General features: G+C 49.0%; 1 protein-coding gene across 2 annotated transcripts in view; it reads left to right on the plus strand.

The window, feature by feature from the left end:
- Positions 1-23,599, plus strand: part of CDCA7L (cell division cycle associated 7 like) — a 185,969-nt gene that overhangs the window by 105,990 nt on the left and 56,380 nt on the right. For both annotated transcript variants that reach the window (XM_069648251.1, XM_069648252.1), the window contains 3 exons: positions 6,167-6,301; positions 14,026-14,175; positions 14,263-14,399. In XM_069648251.1, the coding sequence (XP_069504352.1) occupies positions 6,167-6,301; positions 14,026-14,175; positions 14,263-14,399 (422 nt within the window). The remainder of the gene's footprint in view (positions 1-6,166; positions 6,302-14,025; positions 14,176-14,262; positions 14,400-23,599) is intronic.

Raw genomic sequence — 23,599 nt, forward strand, 5'->3', positions numbered from 1 at the left:
CGAGGGAAAGAAATTGGATGCCATGGGGCGCAGAGTCATCTCGTCGGCGGCGACGACGATTAAAGCGGCCAACGCCTTGGCTATCGTGGCCCGCTACGACAGGGAACTCTGGTACAAGATAGCTCCCCTGCTGGATTTTCTGCCGGACGACAAGAGGGCGGAGGCCCTTGAGATCCTGCAGGAAGGTGAGGTGGCCTCGGACCACGCCATCACCGTGGCGACGGACATCGCCGACACCGGGTTCCGCCAGATGGGCAACGGCGTTTGCCTTCGACGTCGCGGATGGCTCAAGGCTACGGACTTTCGGCAGGACGTCCAGACCAGGGTCCTGGACATGCCCTTCGACGGGAACAACCTGTTTGGGAAGACAGTGGACGATTCCCTTCAGGCCATCAAGGCGGATACTGAGACGGCCCGGGCCCTTGGAGTACTGCAGCAACGGCGGACGCCCTTTCGGAGCGGCGGAGGCAAGGGCGCCTCCAAAGGTTCCGGCAGCGGTTTCGCTTCCTACCGTCAAGCGGCCCGCTCGTCGTCGCAAGAGGCCTACAGAGGACGAGGCAAGTCTGGCGGACCCCGCCGTCGTCGCCAAGGAGGCCAAGGCGGCAAGGCCGCGTCCAAGCAGGATTGAACCGGCCGTGGGGTCGGGCCCCCACCGAAGCACCCCGGTGGGAGGCCGGCTGGCGGGCTTCGTCAGCGTGTGGGAGTCCATCTCCACCGACCGTTGGGTGCTGGACGCCCTGGCCCGGGGCCACGCGCTCGAGTTTCAAAGAAGGTGCCCGCGCGTCCCCCCCGTGGCCAGGAAAGAACTTCACGTCCCTCAACTTCTCCTGGAGGTAAAGGCGATGCTCAGAAAGGGCGCCATCGAACTCGTCCCAAAGAGGCTTCGGGGCTCCGGAGTCTACTCGCGTTACTTCCTCGTGAAGAAGAAGACGGGAGGATGGCGCCCCATCCTGGACCTGCGACGCCTGAACAAGTTCATCAAGGCGCAGAAGTTCCGGATGGTCACCCTCCAGCACGTCCTGGGTCAGCTGGAGGAAGGAGACTTCCTATCGTCGTTGGATTTGGAGGATGCCTACTTCCACATTCCCATCCTAAAGGGGCACCGAAAATTCCTCAGATTCGTGGTCCAAGGGCGTCATTACCAGTTCAAAGCCCTTCCCTTCGGACTGCGGTCGGCACCCAGGGTTTTCACCAAGTGCCTCGCACCGGTGGCGGCGCAGCTGCGCCGCGAGGGGATTCACGTCTACCCCTACCTGGACGACTGGCTCATCCGCGCCAAGACGAGGGAGCTCGCCGTGGTCCACACGGCAAGGACCGTCCAACTCCTCACGGACCTGGGATTCTCCGTGAACTACGCCAAATCCCACCTGGTGCCCGCGCAAGTCGCACTGTTTCTGGGAGCGAGGCTCGACACAGTGTCCCTTCTGGCCTCCCCGTCGGAGGAGAGGACCAGGACCATCCTGGGCAAGGTGCAACGGATGTTGGTGGCCGACGCGGCCAAGGTGAGGTCCATCAAGTCCCTCCTCGGGATGATGTCTTCCTGCATCTACCTCATTCCCATGTGCAGGCTCCGGATGCGCCCGTTGCAAGAGTTCCTGGATGCGCGCTGGATCCAGACGACGGGCAGCTTCGAGGAAAGGATCAAGCTCGACGAGAGTTTCCGACGAGCGATACGGTGGTGGGGCACCCGCGCGCATCTGACGGCGGGCATGGACTTCCAGACCCCAGCCCACCAGGTGACTGTGACCACGGATGCCTCCCTAGAAGGGTGGGGAGCGCACACCGAAAATCTGCACGCAAGGGGACTCTGGCTCCCGACGGAGAAGTCCCTGCATATCAACGTCCTGGAGCTCCGTGCAGTGTTTTGGGCCCTCAGGTCCTTCCTTCCGTCCCTCAAGGGCAAGGTGGTGAGGATCTTCACCGACAACACCACCACCATGTTTTACATCAGGAAACGGGGCGGAACCAGGTCCCCAGCGCTGTCCAAGGAGGCGCAGGACCTGTGGCATTGGGCCGTCGCCCAAGGGATTCTTCTGGTGCCGTTTCATCTGGCAGGGATAAAAAACACCATCGCCGACTCACTCAGCAGGGAGCTGCGCTCGTGCCACGAGTGGGAACTACGGCAGGATCTGGTGGATCGCCTCTTCCGACGGTGGGGCACACCCCAGATCGACCTGTTCGCGACGGCGACGAACACCAAGTGCCGGAGGTTCGCCAGCAGGTTTCCCCAGACGAGGAGCATGGGCGATGCTTTCTCGTTCCCCTGGGAGGGCCTGTTCCTCTACGCGTTCCCTCCCTTGCCTCTGCTAATCCGGCTCGTCAACCAGCTCAAGAGGTCACGGTGCAGGATGATCCTCGTCGCACCTGCGTGGCCGAGGCAGATATGGTTCCCGGACCTTCTGGACTTGTCGGCGTCCCCGCCAATCAAGCTGCCGGCGGACGCGGATCTACTCTCCAGGGAAGGAGGCGCCATCCTCCACCACGTCCCGAAGTCGCTGAACTTGCAGGCCTGGCTCCTGCAGCGCTAGAGTTTGGAGGATACGACATACCGGCCGATTGCAGAGAGGTTCTTGCAAAGGCCAGGGCGTCCTCGACTCTTAAATGCTACGGACACAAATGGAAGAGGTTTTCTGTCTGGTGCCACGCACAGAAGATTAACCCTCTACGGATTACGGCAGGATTACGGCTCCCCAAGTGCTGCCGTACCTGCTGACGCTGGCCAAAGCTGGTCTGGCACACGCGTCCATCAAGATTCATCTTGCTGCGATCTCCCGATACACCAGAACCACGGGCCGGACGTCCTTGTGGTCTCATCGTCTGGTGAAAGAGTTCATGAAGGGACTGTTCAGATCGTTCCCGCCGGTGAAGGCTCCGGCCCCGGCGTGGGAGCTCAACGTGGTGCTGACCAAACTTATGGGACCTCCGTTCGAGCCTCTGCACTCGGCCCCGTTGAAGTTTCTATCGTGGAAAACAGCTTTTCTCGTGGCCATCACCTCCGCACGACGAGTGGGAGAGATCCAGGCCCTTTCCTGCAAGGCCCCGTACTTGACTTTCCACGACACGAGGGTAGTGCTCAGGACGCACCCCTCCTTCATGCCCAAGGTACCGTCGGACTTTCATCTCAACGAACCCTTGGTGTTACCTGTGTTCTTCCCGTCGCCTTCGTCGCCGGCTGAGAGGACTTTGCACTCGCTGGATGTAGCTAGAGCGCTGAAGTTCTACGTGGACCGCACGAAAGGTTTTCGGAAGACGTCACATCTCTTTGTGAACTTTGGACCTGTCAATCAGGGGAAGGCTCTCTCGAAGGCTTCCATCTCCAGATGGCTCTCCGGCTGTATCATGTACTGTCACCGGTTGGCAAACCGACCGCTGCCTGGCCGTCCGAGAGCCCATTCCACCAGAGCGATCGCAGCTACCACGGCGTTCCTATCTGGTGTGCCCCTGCTGGACATATGCAGGGCTGCTACGTGGAGGTCGACGCACACCTTCACGAAATTCTACTGCGTCGACCGGGATTCCAGGGAGGAGTCCAGGGTCGGCCAAGCAGTGCTGCGCAACCTGTTCGCCTGAGGTGAGCCTGGTGAGGAGGTAAGATGCTTAATGTTGAGTTGATGTGATGCTTAATGTTGAGCCTTTGCCACCTCCCGTGGTTGTGCATGTGTGTACTGCTATGTATTCTTTATTCATGAGCATGTGAATCCATGCCAGACCCCATGCTGGAGAAGGAACAAGTTACTTACCTGTAACTGTTGTTCTCCAGCATGGGTCTGGCATGGATTCACATGCGAACCCTCCCGCCTACCCCTCTGCGGCTCTTCACTTGGTCATACTGCCACTTCACGTGCTTCCAAATCTGAAGATGGCTGCCAGAGGCGGTGCTTAGGTAGAGGGCAGTCATTGGCTGTGGTCAGTATGACGCAGAGACCAGTGATTGGTTATTACTACGAAAGACAGATCAGAAACGAAACTGATACTGGTTTTTTCTTTACCGAGGATTCCCAGCCTGACGACGGGGAATATTCATGAGCATGTGAATCCATGCCAGACCCATGCTGGAGAACAACAGTTACAGGTAAGTAACTTGTTCCTAAGACAGGGGTCCATCTTACTTTACTTGGGAACAGTTCACCCAAGAAAATGTAGTTACCATAAATCCAAGGGACTTCTCAGTGGTGCTGCACAAAAGGTTCTGTGTCACTATGCAAAAACAGATGCCTATGCAGTCTGGTAGACTCCACAACACATTAAGGAACATAGATGATCATAGTCGGGAAAACAGTGAGGAAGAAAAAGGTCCCACTCGCTTGAGGAGTACACATTTTGAGTCCAGCAAAAAGAGCTGGGGGTTTCCAAGGTTAAAGGGAATTGGCACATAAATGAAAACTCTCCCCAACTCTCTGCACCTGCATATGCCAGTCAGAACTGGTATCGGGCGGACTACAGTCCCCAGTCTTTGGGGGACACGCATCCACTTGCCAAAGAAGGCTACTTCTCACATATAGAAAGAAAGGGATTGTCGTGTGACACCTCTGCTCTTTGAGGCAATATTTCCAACCTCCATCTTCATGAATGGAAGCGGGGGTCAACAAGATGACCCAGCAAGGAATGGAGTCCGCCCCAGTGGTTTACATATGTGAAAGTCACCACAAGTCTAACCACATGACTAACCGAGAGGGAAACTCTGGGGGCACATGTGGGGGCTATTCTTGCCTTGGGGATTCCCAAGGCCTCTTTAGACAGAGCATTCAACCACAGAGCCACACACCGTCCGACTTATGATAAAAAAACATTGCTGGGAGAATAAACCACACCACATAGTACAAGGGGCTACCACATGTGTGGAAAGTGGGCTTTATGTCGAACTCGAAGTGTCTTCGATTTCCTAAACTCCATAAACGGGCCTTCTTTTTTTTTTTTAGACCTTTTCTGCAAAACCCTTCCTAAAACTGCTTGCTCTTGGCCTCTTTAAAAACGGATAGGAAAAACATTACCTGTTGACCACCCCTCACCACCTAAGAGTTAATCCTGAGCTGCTCTGTCACCCTACCCCTTACAGAGCGTGGTGAGATTTAAAGGAATCTCTGGTACCAAAGAAAAGCTGTACTTCAATCCTGTGACCAAATGATGTGGGCTACTCTTTTGGAGAGCGGGGAGGCTGTGATGGTTTCCCTCTATTGTTATTGAGAGGAGGGGTTGGGCTATCTGCTATGTTATGGGCATATTTGGGGTGCTAAGGTCTTTTCCACAGTTTCTCTGACCCTACATGGGTAATGGTAACCCTGCATTCCAAACTGGATTTCCTTAAGGGAAAGGGGTGTTATGGAAGACCTGTTATTTGGTTTGTCAGCCAGGTTTAAAAAACATGGCCTTGAGAAACCCCTTCCAATATTCTGTAATAGGATCCCAGTCTGTGCTGTTCCATGCTCTTCCACCTGCCCAGCACTCCACCCGCAAATCCATGTTTTAGTTTTCTGTATACATGCTTTTCATCTGGCCAGTGGTGGATTCTGTGATTTGGAGTGCGTGATTTTGAGCGTCAAGTGTCCCCAAAACAGACCAGGTACTTGGTCTCCACTCTTTGAAAAACTATAGCAGGTTCTTTAACCTGTCTCCCACAATCTTCTATCCTATTGAAGACATACATAGGTCATTCAACTGGACAGCTCCTTATGTATGTTTTTTTTTTTTTTGTAGCTTTCTTTTATGGATGCTTAAACCTTCAATTTGGGCGACTCCTTTTGATACGCATTTTGGCTAGGTCAGTGTTCCAATTGGACCATTCTCTATCCAACTCATTATTTAAGTCTTCCCCGCAAATCTGGGGGTAGCAGGAAAAGGTAACGAAGTACAAACTCACTTTGAGATTCTTGTATTGGCAGTCTTTACTCAATCCAACATTTAAAAAATCACCCTTTGTCCTCCTTGCTCGAGTTTGGTATGACATCAGGACTAGGGAACATGCTGCGATCTGATTTCTGTGAATTTGATTTTCACATTTCGTGTCTGTCACTTTGCCAATATCCAGACCAGAACATTCTTTGCTCAAAAATGCAGCAATTTGAAGTCAGTTGGGTCCTAACTGGGAGGGTAATTGGTGATTAGTTATTTGCGATTCTTCTAATTTTTCTGCCTAACACATCTCCCACTTAATGTTGCTCTTTTACAGGAAGAAAGGGAGGAGCATTACAAACGGCGTTCCTCCTCTAAATGCACTGCTGCCCGTTCTGTGGAGGACATCACAGAGGATGAACTGGAAAACGTAGCCGTCACAGTTAAAGATAAAGTTTATGACAAATTTCTGGTAAGCATTCTGCTCTTTCATGCAGAAATCTGCTTAGACCTTGCTATATTATCCCTGTATTTGTGTTTTGTTTTTTGATGGGGTGAATATGGGAACTGGCCCTTGATTAATCAAACCTATTTTTTTTTTTTACTGTACTTTGAAGTTCATAATATGAAGAAATTCCGTTTGATCTGCTGCATATAGAACAGTTGCCATTGTTTTCCCTGGCTGCACTCCTACAATGCACTTGTTCATAGTCGAAACATCACGCCACGCCACTGTTCGTTGTAGGGTTTTTCAGTTGTCTACTCACCTTTTTGTAGCCGCAGGGAAACCCTGTCATTTGGAGTTAATTCTTTGCCCAAAACCGATGGTATTTTTTAAGGTACGTACACCATGCACAGTGTACTGCTGCTGATAACCCATTGAAAGGCTGGACCCTAACTCCTGGAGTAAAAGGTCCTTGGAAGCCACTGAAACCTATGTCCACAGACCGATTGGTCACTGTTTTAAGCCCATGTGCGCTGGGTTCTCGGGTAGATCTTTCTCACTCTGGTACTCCTGGTGATTCCCTCAAGCTCACCAAGTGATAGCCGCACTGAGCAGCCAAGACTAAAATAATTTAGTTGTTTTGCCGGTTCAGTGCCCACTTTACATTAGTACCTGGTGGGGTGGGGGGTTGTGGCAGCCTCTCAACCAATGAGGAGGCTTGGAACGTTGGAATTACATGTCAGTCATCCGTCCCCCACTGCTCCGAGCCGCCTCACAGCTGGAGGCCACCATCTTCACCCGCCGTCGAATCATGTAATTGCTCGCCCCCTTCCCCTCCAGTCACCCCCCCTTCCCACTTAACTGCTTTTTCGCTCCACTTTGGTTTCCCTTCCCTGGCGTGCATGTCTCTTCTTTTCTTTTTTTTTCTTTTCGAGAAACGCCGAAGCATTTCAGAACAGAAAAAAAAAACCTTTTAGTACTCCGGTTTTATGGGCCAGGGTACTAATGGCAAATGAGCCCCTCACAGGGAGCGCATTACCACTTCAGATATTGCCACAGGGCCTTTGTTAACTATGGGCGCCGGGGCATTACCTGAAGTGGTAATGCCCCTCCTGCTAGGGGTTTATTGCTTAATACCAAGTCCAAGAATGTCCACACGCTATATTATTTAATTAAATATGATCTTTATTTTTAAAAAGCAAAGATAAAAAGCAGCACTCGCAGTTAAACAACTTTGCAAAGCAGAAGATGCCACAATATCAAGTAAGTAACACTGTTTTAAGTTAGGAGTTCTTTAGAGTCCATGGTGAGTCGCGCCTAGAAAGGAAATGTCTGTAACTGAGAAGTAAGGGGTTTTCTATGTCAGCTAGCGAGTTCGAGAAGTAAGGGGTTTTCTATGTTAGCTAGCGAGTTCAAGAAGTGACCAATCACGCAATCTGGGCAGTCTGGTGGGAAAGAGTCTGGTGGTTCCTTTGTCCAGTGGTCGAATCTGCCTTCCAAGCCAAAAGACTCTCCTTTTATACAGTTCTCTCCCTTTCATTCCAGCCTAGCTGTGAAGTCACCCAGCAGGGTGACTGTCCTTGCTGGACAGTCAGCCGGCCAATCATCAGAGTGCATTTGGGTCTCATAGGAGACTAAGCACAGGGAGTTTTGGGCACCTCCCTCACTTCCTGCGTACCCCAGACACTTTGGAGGCAGAGGCGGGCTTCACACTTGAATCCCGCCAAAGACAAAACAAACAAAGGGACCAAACCTGGTTTGGTGCGCAGAGTAAATCTCAAGAAGGGCCTTTCCACAAAGAAATGGCGAAAAAAGAAGACCGGGGCCATTTTGACATTGCCACCCTTGAGTGCTTTAATGCAGCTGCGAACACAGCCCGCAGTAAATGCACACCACGGTAGTAAAAACAAAACCACTGCCACCAGCCATACAGTGAGGAAAGGTTACATGAGAAGCTAGACAAAAGGGGATACTAGGTAATACCTCCAGCACCCTTTTGTAAAAGTGTGTGCTGGGTCTAGGAAGTTACAAATGTAGATAAAGTCAATTTCACTTTACTGCTCTGGGAAACAGTAGTTTATCCCAGAGAAGGTATTTAAACCTTGGGGAAATCTAAGGGACTTCCCTGTGTCACTGCACTAAAGGTGCTGTGTGCCGCAATGTAAAAGATGCCTATGGAGTTTGTCAGACTCCACAACCAAAAGAAACAGAGTTAAGAAATCATATTAAAATACATGAGTGGGGAAAAGGGTTTTGCTTTCTCCAGGCTAAAAAAATCAAGTCCTCAAAATCCAGCAAAGTTTCTGGGGGTCTCTAAGGTAGAAGGAATTGGCACATTTCTGAGAATTCTCCCTAACACTGGGCCTGCTTGGCTTCGCAACCCACAATCTTAGGCAGTTCGGGAGTTTGGTGCAGACCCGATCGCTCGGCCCTTCCAGGAAGTGCATTGCTTGCACTACTGCCTGTTTCTCAGAGATCCTCTACGAGGCTCCATCGTAGGCCAGCGCTGGAGGTGTCTGCCTCGTTCCCGGACTGCACAGTTCACCCACCACAACTCACGCCACCACCCTTTCTCTCGGATTCAATTATGCTGGTCCAGTCTTCTCCCTTCACCATTCTCCCCTGGCCTAACGTCATTTTGATTGACAACAGCTGGTCGAGCACTCTTCCTACTTGATTGTAACATGCTCAGGATCCTTTGGCCCTGTACACATGATTTCAGAATGGATCATCGGTAGAGCAGGTTTGGGAGTTATTTATTGCCCCATGGGTTCTGGAAATAAAGGGACCATGTCCCAGACTCGCGTCCTAATCCCCAGGAGGGGCGTTCCTTCCCATGAGGTCCTCCCGCATTTTACCACCCCTAGTGGGACTAATGGTTCTTGCACTTACCTTTTGCCTTGAAACTATCTCCTTGGCACTTCACCCCTCTGTGGATCCTCTAGCACTTACCCTTGTCCCTCCTCTCTCCCTGCACTTGCACAATCCAAATGTTCACAAGGCCTAGTAGTACCGCTCTTTCTAGTTTTTTTTGCATATTCCATTGTCCTGCTGTTTCCCTTGTTTTCTTCCCGTTGCCCTGTAGGTGCTTTGAAACACAATTTCCTTGATGTATAAGCATCTTGCGAAAGCCCAATAAAATAAATAAAAACAAATGTAATGGCCGCCCTTCCCTAGACTTATGGAAAGGGGCTCCCTTCTAGGGAGAAGTGACGCCATCTGGAGGATCATAACAGCATCCACACTCTTATCTCCCTCTTTCACTCTTGAGTCTTGCTCTCTTGATATGGCATTTGTAATGCCAATCGCCTCCCAAAACTCCTCCATGGGGTGCACACTGGGTAAGGGAGCCCCTTCACAGGACCACAGGTGGCTGGCAGCCAGCGACACCCCTCAACAGTCTACTTGCAATGGCAGCTGGAATGCGAGCATGAACCAAGAGGTTACGGTTGCAGCACCACCTAGTTGTACTCTCGCAGTGGCACAAACGACGGAGCGCTTCGTCCAGCTCTACAATCCGGCCAAAGGAATCTGCCGAGGCAATGGTGCCCCCCACCGTCCTCCATACGGTAGCATTGGGAACCAATCGCTCTGTATTCTAATCTCGGACTACATTCTGGGGAGAAACATTGTGGCTTCCGTGTCTTTTAGGCACAAGGCCCCATTCATCTTGGGGATTGGACTGCTGAGGTTAGAATTCACTTGTGACTTGGTTACACCTTTCCTGCATTAATTTACTTGCCTCCTGTGTTGATTAAGTCATTTGCATTCTAAGAACCTATGGTGAATGTAAATGTTTGAGTATTGTGCGATATCTGCTAGTTTTTTGTTGTTTTTAGTGTTTGTGTAGAAGGCTTAGAATAAACATTTTTTTTATACATACCTGTCTAAATCGAATTATTGTGTATTGTATTGTGTTGACTCATTGAGGGCCCCCGGACCCAACTCGCGCACACCTGCTCTCCACGTTTACCTGGATTCGGTTTTGGCTAACCTCTCGAGTTCCCTGTTCACTAACTAGGAGGCCACCTAAACTCTATCCACCAGGCCAGATTCTAGAAATCCATCTTCACAACACCCCAGATTACAAATAAAAAATGTAATTTGACTACAGTTTCCCAAATGTAATGGGGGCATTTTGGCATGTATTCTGCTGCATCCTAACACCAGAGTAATGGAAATGAATGCAGGCAACAGCACAACACAATAGATGTAGTAACTGAAGTACCAATTGATTAAAAAAATTGCCAATGCACCTAGCTGTGTAAAGATGCAGCTGGGGAGATGCACAAGTGCGAGTGCAAGCACCAGAGAGGAGCCAAACAGGGTTTTGAGAGACTACGGCAGAGAGAGGAGTGCGCACAGGACAACAGTAGAGGAAAATTACAATAAAAAGAAGATACATTGAGTGATGACAATGGCCAATAGTGATAGGTAATGAGCAAGTGGGAGAAGTATTTTTGTATTCTGGTACTTGTTATGCCCAATTTGTGATGGCAAAAGCAAAACTACAAGTTCCAGAATGCAAAGAAAAACGCAGGAGTGGATGAGCATGTACCACATTACATGGGGCACGAAGGTACTGGTTTAGGACTTTATTTTAATAGTTCCTGCGAAAATCCTCTGCTCCCAGGAGCTACTTTCAGCTCCTGCTCCATGAATCCAGGTTCAACCCCTGCAGGTATAAATTGATAAAGCATACTTTCCCCAACGCACTTGTATGCACAGTTGGACATCTCAAAGTGAGCCCACCTACACTTGAACAAGTACAACAGGGTAACTCAAGTAAAGCAGTAACCCTAGCAAATCAAGTGAAGAACAGTGCATCAAAACATAAACCATGTAACTTGCCTTGCAAGTAGAAGACGGGCACCAAAAGTCAGCAGTCCTTCTCTATCCAGCAAGTTGGCCTAGTGCCCCAACAGAGACAAACTTCAAGTACTTTCCTGAGAGGAAGGTGGGAATTCACAGAAGTTCACCCGCACTAGCTTTGGCAAAGCCAATACATTAGTAAAAGAATGCATTTTAAAACTACTTTTGGATGTTGAAGTGAAGTAAACATTTTAGTGCTACACTTTCAATCCCACCACAATAGGGGTGGGGATCCTTTGCTTGAACTCCCTCGATCACAGCGGGGTAAGATCGTGTTAGGGAGTGGACTGTGTGTGTGCCCATGCAATCACAATGGCTGATTTTCTGATGTGCTTCTGGTGCAGGGGTCAGGACTAGTTGGTCCAAGGGTCAAAGCACTTTGTTCGCATCACGAGCCATCTGGTTTCACCAGCGGATGGCTTTGACAATGGTAGTTGTCTGTAGCACCGGTCTTGTGGGTTTTCAGTGCTGTCTCCTTCTTTGGGGTCTTGGTTCTGGCACCAGGACTCCACCTTGCCCTCTTGTCCAACATTTCGGGCTGAGGCTGCCCCATCCCACTAATGGCAAGGACATGTACCATTCACACAAGTAAGGGCTGTCCAATCCTGGACAGCCTCAAACCCTACACCTGCCCAACAGACCTGGTCTGGCATGGATGCTGATGGGTGGGGGGAGGGTGAGACAGGGTGGTGAGGGGCATTAGTGCCAGCCCCTTATCCACCAGGTCTGATGTACAAAGTACTTTGTCCCAGAATCCAAGCCGGATCCCGCAAAATGTATTAGCTTGTATGGTATTTCCAGATTTGAGAAGGTAAGAAAAAGTCTGAACAAGATGGCAAAAGGCTATGGATTAAACCACATGGCACTGCCATCTTGAGTTTATGGTATTCAAAATGACATTGAGGTTAAAAACAGTAGTGCCCCCAAAAAAGAAATGCAGGACACTGTTCCACTGTCACATCCTAACGTAATAAAGATGTTCCAGAACACAAAGAAAAAAGGATACAAAGTACCCCTGCAGCACAACATGAGTGAAGCAAAAAGGCTTTACTTGCCTCCATCAGGTAAGGGTTCCAGACATGGCAAAATAGCTAGCAGGTCCATTGATGTCAAAGTTGCAAAATTAAAAAGCATTTACAGTCTGCGCGTGTTGATAACTAGGTGAAGGCTCAATTTGTGGTGAAGGCTCAATTTGTTGTCCTTCCTGTGGCTGCTTTGAGTTCAAGGGGCTGGGTCAAGTCTATATTTGACCTACCAACGATTTTTGATCTTACTTGTTATCCCCCTCAACCTCATGCTTCTGCCCCTGCTTCAATAATCCCTTCATTTATTATTATTTTTGTAAAAAAACATTTTAGCATGTGGTTTGCTTCTGGCCGTGAAAGCACTGGGCAAGATTAGGCCCCTCTCTGTGTCAGTGGGCGTGCAGTGAATTAGCAATATTACATCCCTGGCAGTAGAATCCCCTGCTGTAGAATGTGGCTGAAATGGTGCTTCAAGCGCTGAAATGTCAGCCTTTGGGAATTGACAGACTCACATCGTTGTATCCACAGTACTGCAGCAATCTGTGGGTCTCAAACTGTCAGACGACTTTGATGTGCCAGGTTAGGTGGCAAGATTATCTAATACTTGTTACTGACCAGTGTGAGTAAACCGGTCTCTTAAGGGGAAGCTTCTTTTGTCAAGCCTGGGGCTTTCTCAGCTGGGGAGGACCTGCATTGGCTCCTCTGAGGATTTCCATGGGCTTTTATTACAGGGTGAGCTGTTGGGAGTTGCTTGCCCTAAAGCACCACTTAGTAGGGAGGTTTTATCCTTCTAGCACAACAATTGTCTCTTGCCATGTGACGGGGACCAGAGCTGGTTGCCTTGGGTAACTTCCCCGTACAATTACAAGACCCAACAGATTCTGGCTTAGGGTGGTACCCAGCCCCTTAGTCACACCTTGCCTATCCCATGAACCAGGCAAGGGAATTCATTGCTTCTTGCAGAGAAGGACAAGTGGTTTGACTGGGGGAGGGGCGGGGCGGGGCGAGCTAGTGGAATATGATGTCTGGTTGTTGCCATTCACCCTTTTCAGCTGTTGTATTTTTTTTTATTGACTCTTCTGAGCTCTGGTTATGTCACTTTTTTGTTATGAATAAATGATTGGGTACTCCCTAATTTTTGTTAACGGGGGGGGTAAAATCTGTTCGAAGGGAGTCTAAAGAAGAACAAGTACATTACAGATTGACTACCCCTCTCTAGAGGTCCTGTATGTGTCACAGGTTTGGGTGGCGGGCTCCTGTTTAAATAGTTGGCAGGGTAAACACCTTAATGGGGGCAATTATTGAAGCTGGCTGCAATTTTGCAAAACATAAATCTCTTTAATAATTTTTCATAAAAACATATTAAAAAACATTACCAACATTTTCCTCTAATGATCATCAATCATACCATTCAACCAGCATGATCCTATTACAAAAAAGGGGTTCTATAGCTTAAATCTTCTTCTAGCATAACGGGTATTATGAATATGCATATGACGTAGGAAAAAATATTTTTAGTTTTCCTTTATCGCTCGACATGTTTCGGCCCTTACGGGTGTACCACCTATGTCACTGGTGGTCAGTAAGATAGGTATTGGGCCATCTTCAGGACAATGGTTACTTCTAGAAGATGAGATCAGTTTCGTTCCCCATTATACTTTCGGGATGTCATAACAAAATGTTAAAGTTAAGAGATGATTTTTGGAGTAGTCTTTTCTGCCATCAGTAATTTAATGTTTGTGCTACTTTGTAGTCTTGTATCATACATTTGTTTTCATTTCCAAGGAGCTGTAACAATAAATATTGGTAATGAAGGGCAGCTTTTAAAAAAAATACTTTCCTGTTTTTTTAAAGGGAAGCACATGTCACCAATGCCGTCAGAAGACCATTGATACAAAGACGGTTTGTCGAAATGAAGGCTGCGGTGGTGTGAGAGGGCAGTTTTGTGGCCCTTGTCTTCGTAATCGCTATGGGGAAGATGTTCGAACAGCCCTGCTTGATCCTGTAGGTAGACGCTAAACGTAGTTGACTTAAACATGATCTACATTTTGCTCTTTGTAAACTATTACATTTTCCCCAAATATGATGCAGGATTGGATCTGCCCTTCTTGCCGTGGCATTTGCAACTGCAGTTTCTGTCGTAAGAGGGATGGCCGATGTGCTACTGGAATGCTTATTCATTTGGCAAAGTTTTATGGTTATGACAATGTCCAAGGATATTTGGAAAGGTAAGATTTCTAGCGTGAGAAGACATTTCAACTGTATATCAAACTGGGGCATGTGTAGTGTGACTAATCCTAGGAGTAGATGGGGATCATGACAATTTACCAATCGTTGTGGTTTGTTTTTTCGCTGAACGTCAATTTTGCCGATTTTGGTATATATTTGTTTTTGTGGGGCTGATTTAGTGTTTTCTTTTATCAGAAGCAGTGGTGGGAGACCCCTTTCTTCCACCGTCCCCTTTCTATATACCTTACCCCAACTTACCATCTACATGTTTGTGGTCAAAATAAAAAGCAACAAACAAATGTGGGTGGAAAAACTGACATTGCCGTTTGGCAAGTGGGTAACAGCATAGACGGTATCCTTGGAAATATTTTCACATTTCTAAAGGACCTTAAAGTGAATACGTTTGTTCTAGGTGTGTGAGATAGGTAGATGAAAGAATAAAAAGATGCAGAGACCACCGATTTTGTCTGATGAAAATGACACCCAGAACATGATTAAGACTCTGGATAGTAGCAGTATATATGTGTACGGTAAGAATGCCTACCAAGGTATTCTGGAGTCCCAATCAATAAATGCCACTTTTAATGTGTGTGTGTACACTGACTTTCTAATAAGGGGTACGGTTCCTTCTCTGATGAATATAGTTGCCTTACTGTTATTATTAGGGTATTTATTGAGTGCGGACCTAGCTTCGGGAAGCAACTGAGCGCCTTAAAACTCATAGGGCAAAGTGTATGATGAGAAAACCAGAGGGCAAGGCATCGCTACAAGGAAGCAGGGTTTGGCAGGGGAGGGTAGGAGATTTGGCAATGAGGGAATCTACAAGCAGCCAGGGAAGGACACTGGCGAGCAGATCACCCAGTCTCCGGTTAGGTGGGAAAGGAAGGGTGTGTGGACTTTGGTGTTAGGGAGGAGCCATTCTATGAAGAGGAGGGTCTTGTTCTTTTTTTTTTTTTAAATGTAGAAGTGAGGAGTTGTCGGGCAAGATTTGGTGCAGAACTCTTTGGGTGCACTACAACAACCTTGACCTCCTGGCAATAGGAACCCAACCTTTTGTATAAGTCTGTACTACTATGTGAGCAGTAGGAGCGTTGCAGAGAGATTCACAATGACAGGTATAAATACTTACACTCAAGGTTTCTTGATTAAATAATTATGAATTTATTTAAGTCAGTTTGAATAAGCCTTCTTCAGAAGGGGCAACATAATAGTAATGCACAAATACACTCCAAAATACACTCCAGTTTCTCTAAATCAGCAAATACCCATTGGGATGGAACACACACTTCCTACCCCTTCCTACACCCTCAGGTGACTTAAATAGTTGGGACACTGTGGGCATTAATTTATGGCTGGTACATTTAGAGCAATACTGTTATGAGTGTCAAAGAAAAGGGTTATTAGAATAAAACAAGAGATCACACAAATATTCTGAAGAAGGTAAGTACTTTTGAAACCACAAACGCAAAGTAAATGAACCCATTCCTGGAAGGAAGACAAAAACACAGTCGGAGGGAAGAAGTCATTCAGGGAGCCAGGCCAGCCAATGCTAATTGGGCAAAAGTCTAGGTGAGCTGAAGAACGTCTTGCAGGTACGTAAAAGTCTTGCACAATGTAGAAGTCTTTGTAGAAAAGAAGAATCAATGTAGGGCCACAAGCTGTTTAGGCTTGTGAGGTAAAGAAGCCGTTAGCAACTCTACAGACGCAACCAAGACAAGTCTCAACTGAGAACAAGTAAAACTACACAACATGAGGTAAGTTCTCTTAGACTGTACAGTACCTTGGGCTAGAAGAAATGGTTCCAGCTGGCTTCTGTTCCTGTGCAGCACTGCAGATCCTGTTGTACCTGGGCCTCAATCGTGGGGACAAGAGGGAGGTCTTCTGGGGACTCCTGCACTGCAATGGGACGGTCAGCAACAGCAAAGGGCAAACTTCAATTCAGTGGCTCTTCGCGGTTTCAGCTCCTTGCGTTTCAGCAAATAGCAGCACTGCGGTTCTCGGCTACCACTTTTGACTTTCCTCGCATCTGTGGTCCAGCACTCTGTTGCGGCGGCTCATGCTCAGTAAGTCGTGCTTCCTGGGAGTCCGGAGGAACTTCCAGAAGCTCGGCTCCGACTTAAAACTGATGCATGCCAATCTTGGCACTTTGCTTCCTGCAGCAGCAAGGAAGTACAGCCAGCTCCGAGAGGCTGTCCAGACGAGTTCACTTTGGAGTTGATTAGTCCCACCAACTCAAGGGGAGAAGTCGTCATTGCAGGGCTTCTCTAGTCGCGGCGAATTTGGAGATTCAGCACAGCAGCACGGCTTCACCGGGCAAACCAACTGTCCAGGAGTTGAAGCAGGGGTCTCTTCCAAGTCCTCCTTCGGATTGTTTCGTCCAGTGGTTGACTCTGCCTTCCAAGCCAAAACGCCTCGCCTTTTATGCAGGTTTACAGCAGGGTGGATGTCCTTTTGCGGACTGCCAGCCTGCCAATCATCTTTTGGGTGCATTCATGTAACCAATGGGATTAAGCACAGGGAGTTTCGGGCACCTCCTCACTTCCTGCCCCTGCTAGACACTCTGGAGCCAGAGGTGGCTTCACTCGTGAATCCCGCCAAAGACTAGATGAACAAAGGGACCAAACCTGGTCCCTTTGGTCGCGCAGAATAAATCTCAAGAAGGACCTTTCCACAAAAATGTCGAAAAAGGAAGACCAGGCTATTTTGACAAAAATGGCACCCTTGGGTGCCTTCCTGCAGCTGCGAACGCAGCACGTGGTAAAAACAAACCACAATAGTTGACCACTGCCACCAGCCATTAATTGTAGAAAGGGTAACATAAAAATGTTACATGAGAAACTAGACCAAGGGGATACGAAGTAACCCCTCCAGCATCCTATTGTGAGATAGTGTGTGCTGGGTCTATAAAGTTACAAATGTAAGTAGTCTATTTCACTTCACTGCTCTTGGAAACAGTAGTTTCTGATGCTTGTTAATCTGCTTAGAATCACATGCTGTGCATATGGTTCGACATCCAGTGGTAATCGCGGAGTATTGCATCTTGTCTTTCGGGGACTGAAAGGGGACATCGGCATAGGCATGTCTGTAACACTATCCCCATCGTGACGTGTAGTTTACCCAAAATCCCTCACACGCCGAATGTCACTCAGATTGTTTTTTTTCCGCCCATATAACTGGTCACTCTATCGCAGAGCTCTTCTTAAGAGACATTGTTTATCTTTTATACCGACTGTCGGTTATTTCCCCATAAATCACAGCGATTCAAGCAACTTTGGCGAAGACTGCGGGATGTTTATACGGCGGTGGATTTCGGTGCCTAGATCCAGTGGCTGAGCCATCCACGTGGCCGCGCCCTCTGGCCGGCCTACACAGTAGTGAGAGTGGGGTCGGGGTGGCCATATCTTTAGTTACGTCTCTCCTCTTTCCCCCTTTGCCCTCTAGGTCTGGACATCTTTGTTTAAACATTTTGGTATGGAAAGGACACCATTTAGGTTCTGTCCTAAGTGTAGGGTCAGATACCCGTGGAAAGACGAGCACCGGATGTGTAATTCTTGTCTACCCCCAGATCACGACGAGAAGCGGTGTGCAGCTTGTAAGCTCCTTCGTCCTAAGACCCTTAAGGAGTGCTGTGTAAAGCGGTGGGCCGCGTATGCTATGTTGCGGGCTGAACCCTCTTCCGCCACACCCGCCGAAAGTGACGCGGGCACTGATGATGACCAGACATCCATGTGGGATGTCAACGACCTTGTGGCGGACGCTTCTAGGTCCGCCATGCCCATCACTGACCCCTCTAGGCCTGACGTAAGGCTCGCTTTGGGGACAACACCCGGCGACAAGGACGTACAGAAACCACACACTAAGCACACAACCCCATTACCAATTTTCGACGGTTCCATCGAAAAAGGTGAAAGCGCCAACAGGGCCGCCAAAAATTTCGACTGAATCTTCTGATAGTAGTTCAGCAGCCTTCCCCGCATCTGCAGCAGCGTCTTGCGACTGAGCACTCCAAAGCTAAGGCCGATACCTCTAAATCGGGTTTGGATGCCGAAGCGCGATCATCCGACGGTCTGGCGCCCCCCAAGTCCCTGGTAGATCCGAAACCTACTCCTAGGCCTCGTAGCCTTCCGCAGGAGAAATAGCTACCGCTAGGCGGTAAATTGAGAATAGTATCACAACGATTACTTTGGCAGTAGGGCTGACACCGAAGACACTGTCAAAGTATGGAGCGTGCCGCGAACAGGTCTTAAGACATGCCATGGCGCCCCAGTGCTCATGAAACTTACGAGGACAGTTGGGAGCCTCTGTCCAACACCCTTGGGGACAAATTCTGACGACAACGAGAAGAAGGCGACGCTTTTCCACCTTTTGCCCCTTCTGGCTCCTCCAAGTGGACCAGGGAAAAGTTCAAAGGATGCATGGACCATCTAGAAAGAATTGTCTCGCATTCAGTGCATCCTTCCCCTAAGGGATCACGTGAAGTCCCTCTTTTGGTGTCGCCTTCACTTTTCCATGAAAAATCTTGACTCTCAAGACCCTTCGGCGTCTGTCCGCCATGAAGATGTGGTCCAGATGGACACTTACCAAGACTTCTATGACGAGGAAGAAGACACTTACTTCTTGCAAGATTACCCTAATGACCAGACGGATGCCATGGACAACTGTAAGGAGACCCAGCAAGTGGAGACGGAGCCATGGGTACTCCCTATGCAAGATCAGGACACTGATGTTGTATGCCTGGATTCCCCTCCCACCAGCCTGGCCCGTCAGGCCTCGCCTGTGGACGATCACATGGCTTTCAATGCCATTTTAAGAAAGGCAGCAGAGCACTTTAAGATCACCACCCAGGATGCGGTACCCAAACAAGATTTTGTGGAGGACATTCTCAAAGAGAAACACCCCTCAAGCCAAGCCATTCCTCTCCTGAACTCTGTTAAAAGAAGAACTCCTTGGTAGTCACTACCACCCGGAAACTGGCAGGGGTACCCCTTGCTACGGGGGAGGCACCTTCGGGTAAGGAATCTAAAAGGTTGTACGCCTTAGGTAAACTTGTTACCTCGGCAGCTGCATACACCATACGCATAGCGACTAACCCTACGCTGTTGGCCACTTATGTAGACGTACAATGGAACCTTGTACAAGAAGGTCTCCAGGAGGTTCCTGAACTTGCTAGGTCCAGACTACTCACCATCGTGGCCGAGGGCAGGCCGGTAAATCGGATTATATAATTACTCTGGACACTGCTGAGACGGCAGGCAAGTCCTTGGCCCAGGGCACACTACTCAAGCAGCACGCTTGGCTCCGCAACTCGGGGTTCATGCCTGAAACATAGGCCGCTCTTATTAACAAACCCATAGAAGAGACAATCTCTTCTCTAAAGCGGTTGACGATGCTCTGGAGAAGGCCAAAAAAGAGCATGAGACTCTTAAGTCCTTACAAATAACTCAGAAGCCTTCCCCCCCCCCCCCCCCCCCCAGAGGGGAGGCGGTTCTCGTCGGTCGTTTCGAGACCAATCTTGTACAGGTCAAAATAACTACAATACAGGAAATGGAACTCTAGACAAGCATCCAATAGATACGCCAACTACCCACCTAGGGGTGAACAACGCGGCAAAGGCAGAGGCCGCAACCCCAGTGGAGCCGCAGCCTCTGGTCAGAAATGACCAATGGATCCATGTCCCCTCCCATGTCACCCCAGTCGGGGGGGGCGCTTAACATCTTTCCTCGCGGCATGGGAGGGGCTATCTTCAGACCAGTGGGTCATAGACGGTCGCCCATGGGTACTGCGTGTCGCCCGACCAACACAGTTCAGACCGCCACGTTCACGCCGGACCATATGCAGATCCTGATTCAAGAGGTGGAAAGACTTCTGGGAAAGGACGCCATAGAAGCCATCGCTTTTCTTCAGGTAAACATGGGTATTTATTCAGTGTACTTCCTTGTACCCAAAAAGGACCTCACCATGCGCCCTGTTCTAGACCTGCACCCAGCGAAATTTATAAAACCAAGTTTTGTATGGTAACGCTACAGGAAGTTATCCCACTGTTGAAACCGGGGTACCACATGGCAACATTGGACGTGAAAGATGCATATTTGCATATTTCAATGTTGCCAGCGCACAGCAAATATCTAAGGTTCACGATAGTGGACAGGCACTAAAAATTCAAGGTTCTCGCCTTCGGCATTGCCTTGGTGCCAAGGGTGTTTACAAAGGTCCTGGCAGTAGTGGCAGCACACCTGGGCAGACTATCTGTCCCGGTTTACCCTTAACTCGACGACTGGCTCATAACAGGGGACTCTTACGACACATGCTTTTTAACACCCAGAAGACCATAGAACTTCTGTTCAGTCTGGGATTCTCTATCAACGAGAAGAGGTCCAGTCTAGTCCCCAGTCAAGTAAAACAATTTCTTGGGGCTCTAATCTGGACGAAGGACAGCCTTGTCTTCCCCTCCGAGAGGGTTCAGAACATGCTTTTACAGATCGCTCAATATGTAGCCAGTCTGGAGGTGACGGTACACAAGGCCATGCGGCTGCTAGGTATGATGGCATCATGTATATACTTGGTTCCCCACGCGCACATTCGTCCCATGCACAAGAGTGGCTCAACGGCCAGTGGTGTCAGGCCAGTGGACAATGGGAAGATCTGGTAGTTGTCTCGCCAGCCCTCCTTTCTTGCTGCAGTGGTGGTCGAGGTAAAACCTCTTGAAGGGGAAGTCATTCACCACCCCTACAGTAGAAGCCACTCTCTGGACATACTCATAAATCTGCTAGAGCTATTAGCTGTGTCCAAAGCACTAAAGGCCTTTCAGACTCAACTACAAGGGAAAACAGTTCTGATAGACTGCACCACAGCCATGTATTACGTAAACAAACCAGGGGTGCACACTCTCCAGGGCTATCCATGCTGTCCCAAAACATTTGGATGTGAGCTCTTGTTGGGCAGAATCCTTCGCAGTTCCCTTAGGGAGCACTAAGAAGATTAAGTCAACAGGTTTAGAGGGGATTTGTTCCTCCGATGTATTCCACATCTATGACGGGTAATCACCACAGCTGTGCTGCTTCAGAATTCTTTTATGCGTCCCGCGTTTGACATCGATACGCTGTCCTCGAGGGCCTCCGTCGAGCTGACATCACTGGATCTTATAAGTAGGACGCACAACGCCCGTAGCCTCAGGTCTGTTTTTTCCGCAAACGTGCTCGCTTCGGAGAGCTCAGCGTGCCTCGGTTCTTCTGATTTCTATCGGTTCTTCGAACCTGGTTGTTTTAGAAGATATCCTGTCTTCGTCGTCTTCTAACCCGCGTTCGGGTTTCAAGAAGTGTTGGGACTGCAGTTCCAAGATGTGGCTTACGGACCCGCACAATATCTGCCTCTGGTGCCTCATTGAGGACCACGCCAATGATGACGGTGACGATTGCCAATCTTTCACGTCGAAGGCCTTGCGGGAGCGAAAGAAGCTATCTGTAGGTAGGGTTTCCAAACCCCTGAAAGTCGAAATCCGCAGGGCTTTCGACTGACGATTCGAGGGGCGACTCTCCGCAGGTCTGGACACCTCTCCAGAGGTTCAGTTCGGTAGGCCCGAGCCTGGCACGCAGGCCGAGTCTTCATACCGGCGTCTCATGTCGAGCGTGATGGAGTACTTGGGGTGGTCTGCGCCACCAGTGGATTTTCTGCAGGATGACCTGACAGATATCCTTGATCAAGGTCCACCCACTGACCCAGTGCTGCCATTTCATATGGCTTTACAGAGAAGGGTTGCGGTGGCTTGGACTGCTCCGGAGAGTCTCCCTGCAGTGAGCAAGTCGTTGCCGAAAAAATACCGTTCAGCCAGTAGCGACCCCTGCTACTTGACTACGCACCCCACTCCGGAGAGTTTGGTGGTGCAGGCGGCTACGGCCACAGCAAAACAGGTGTCTTACCCTACCATCCCTCCTGATACAGACGACAAACCTTTTGATGGCTGGGCGAAGAAAGTGTTTTCTTCAAGGGGTATGGCTTTACAGGCAGCCAACTCTGTGTGTGTCTTAGCACGTTTCACTCACACTCTGGAATTGTTTCTTTCGCGGCTGATCATATTCCCGAAGGGGAGGAACGGGATGGTTTTCTTGCCCTCGTTCAGGATGGCAAGGATGCCATGTGTTACGATGCTGACCAACAAACTGTGAATAGGGTTTACCTACTGATAAAGCAGTGGATGTCCACCAATTGGCTTTGCTTGAATGCCTTAAAGATGGAACTGATGCTATTTGGCCCTCGTCGGGCACTAACCCAGTTGGACCAAGAGTATCTAAGTTTCAGGATAGATGGCAGTTCTATTAAGGTTGTGCAGCAAGTTAAAACTCTGGGCACCTTCATGGAAAATAGCCTAGACTGTGAAGCTCATGTCACAGCCATTACTAAGGCACAAACTATCATCTTAAAGTGCTCAGGCAGGTCGCCCCTCTTATTTCAGTTGAAAATCGCACCAAACTTGTAAGAGCCGTTACTTTGCCACGTGTAGAATACTGCAATGCGCTCCTAGGTGGGGCAAGCAAAGTTAATATCCAAGAATTACAAAAAGTCCAGAATAAAGCCATCTGCATCATCTTCCAGATGAAACGTTCAGAACCTACTACGGCAGCTAGGAAAAAACTACAATGGCTTCCTGTGGAAACCAGAATCCAGTTTAAACTCCTAACTATCTGCCATAAATGTAATTTTGGGAATGCTCCAACTTATCTGAAGGACGTTGTTAGTATTTATCAGCCCAAAAGAAACCTTAGGTCAGCTGAAGACTTATTAGGACAACATCGAGTGAAACGATCGCGTGGGCTCGGCAGGGCTTTTTCCACTCAAGGAGCGAAGACATGGAATGCGTTACCGGCTTCCTTGCGTAAGACTAAGGATCTCCTTGCATTCCGGAAACAACTGAAAACATATCTCTTTGATTAGGATGTATTCTCGATAGCAGCTCGGTCACTTTACCTGTCTCTCGGCGCCTGGATGCCTACAGGCTTTGGCGCGGTACAAGCATAAATAACAATATAACAATAACAATGTGTGAATCCGTTCAGTGTGGTCTGGACATGGCACTGTGTCAGCCGGTCCATGGTGGCAAGCACCGTGATGCACAGATTTGCATGGTTGAGGAAGTCGGGGTTTGCTCCTGACTTACAAGCCTGGCTTCTCACATGCCCTTTGATGGTGTACATCTTTTTGGCAG

This window comes from Ambystoma mexicanum, chromosome 2q, assembly GCF_040938575.1.
Source record: "Ambystoma mexicanum isolate Mex_15411 chromosome 2q, UKY_AmexF1_1, whole genome shotgun sequence".
Lineage (NCBI taxonomy): Eukaryota > Metazoa > Chordata > Amphibia > Caudata > Ambystomatidae > Ambystoma > Ambystoma mexicanum.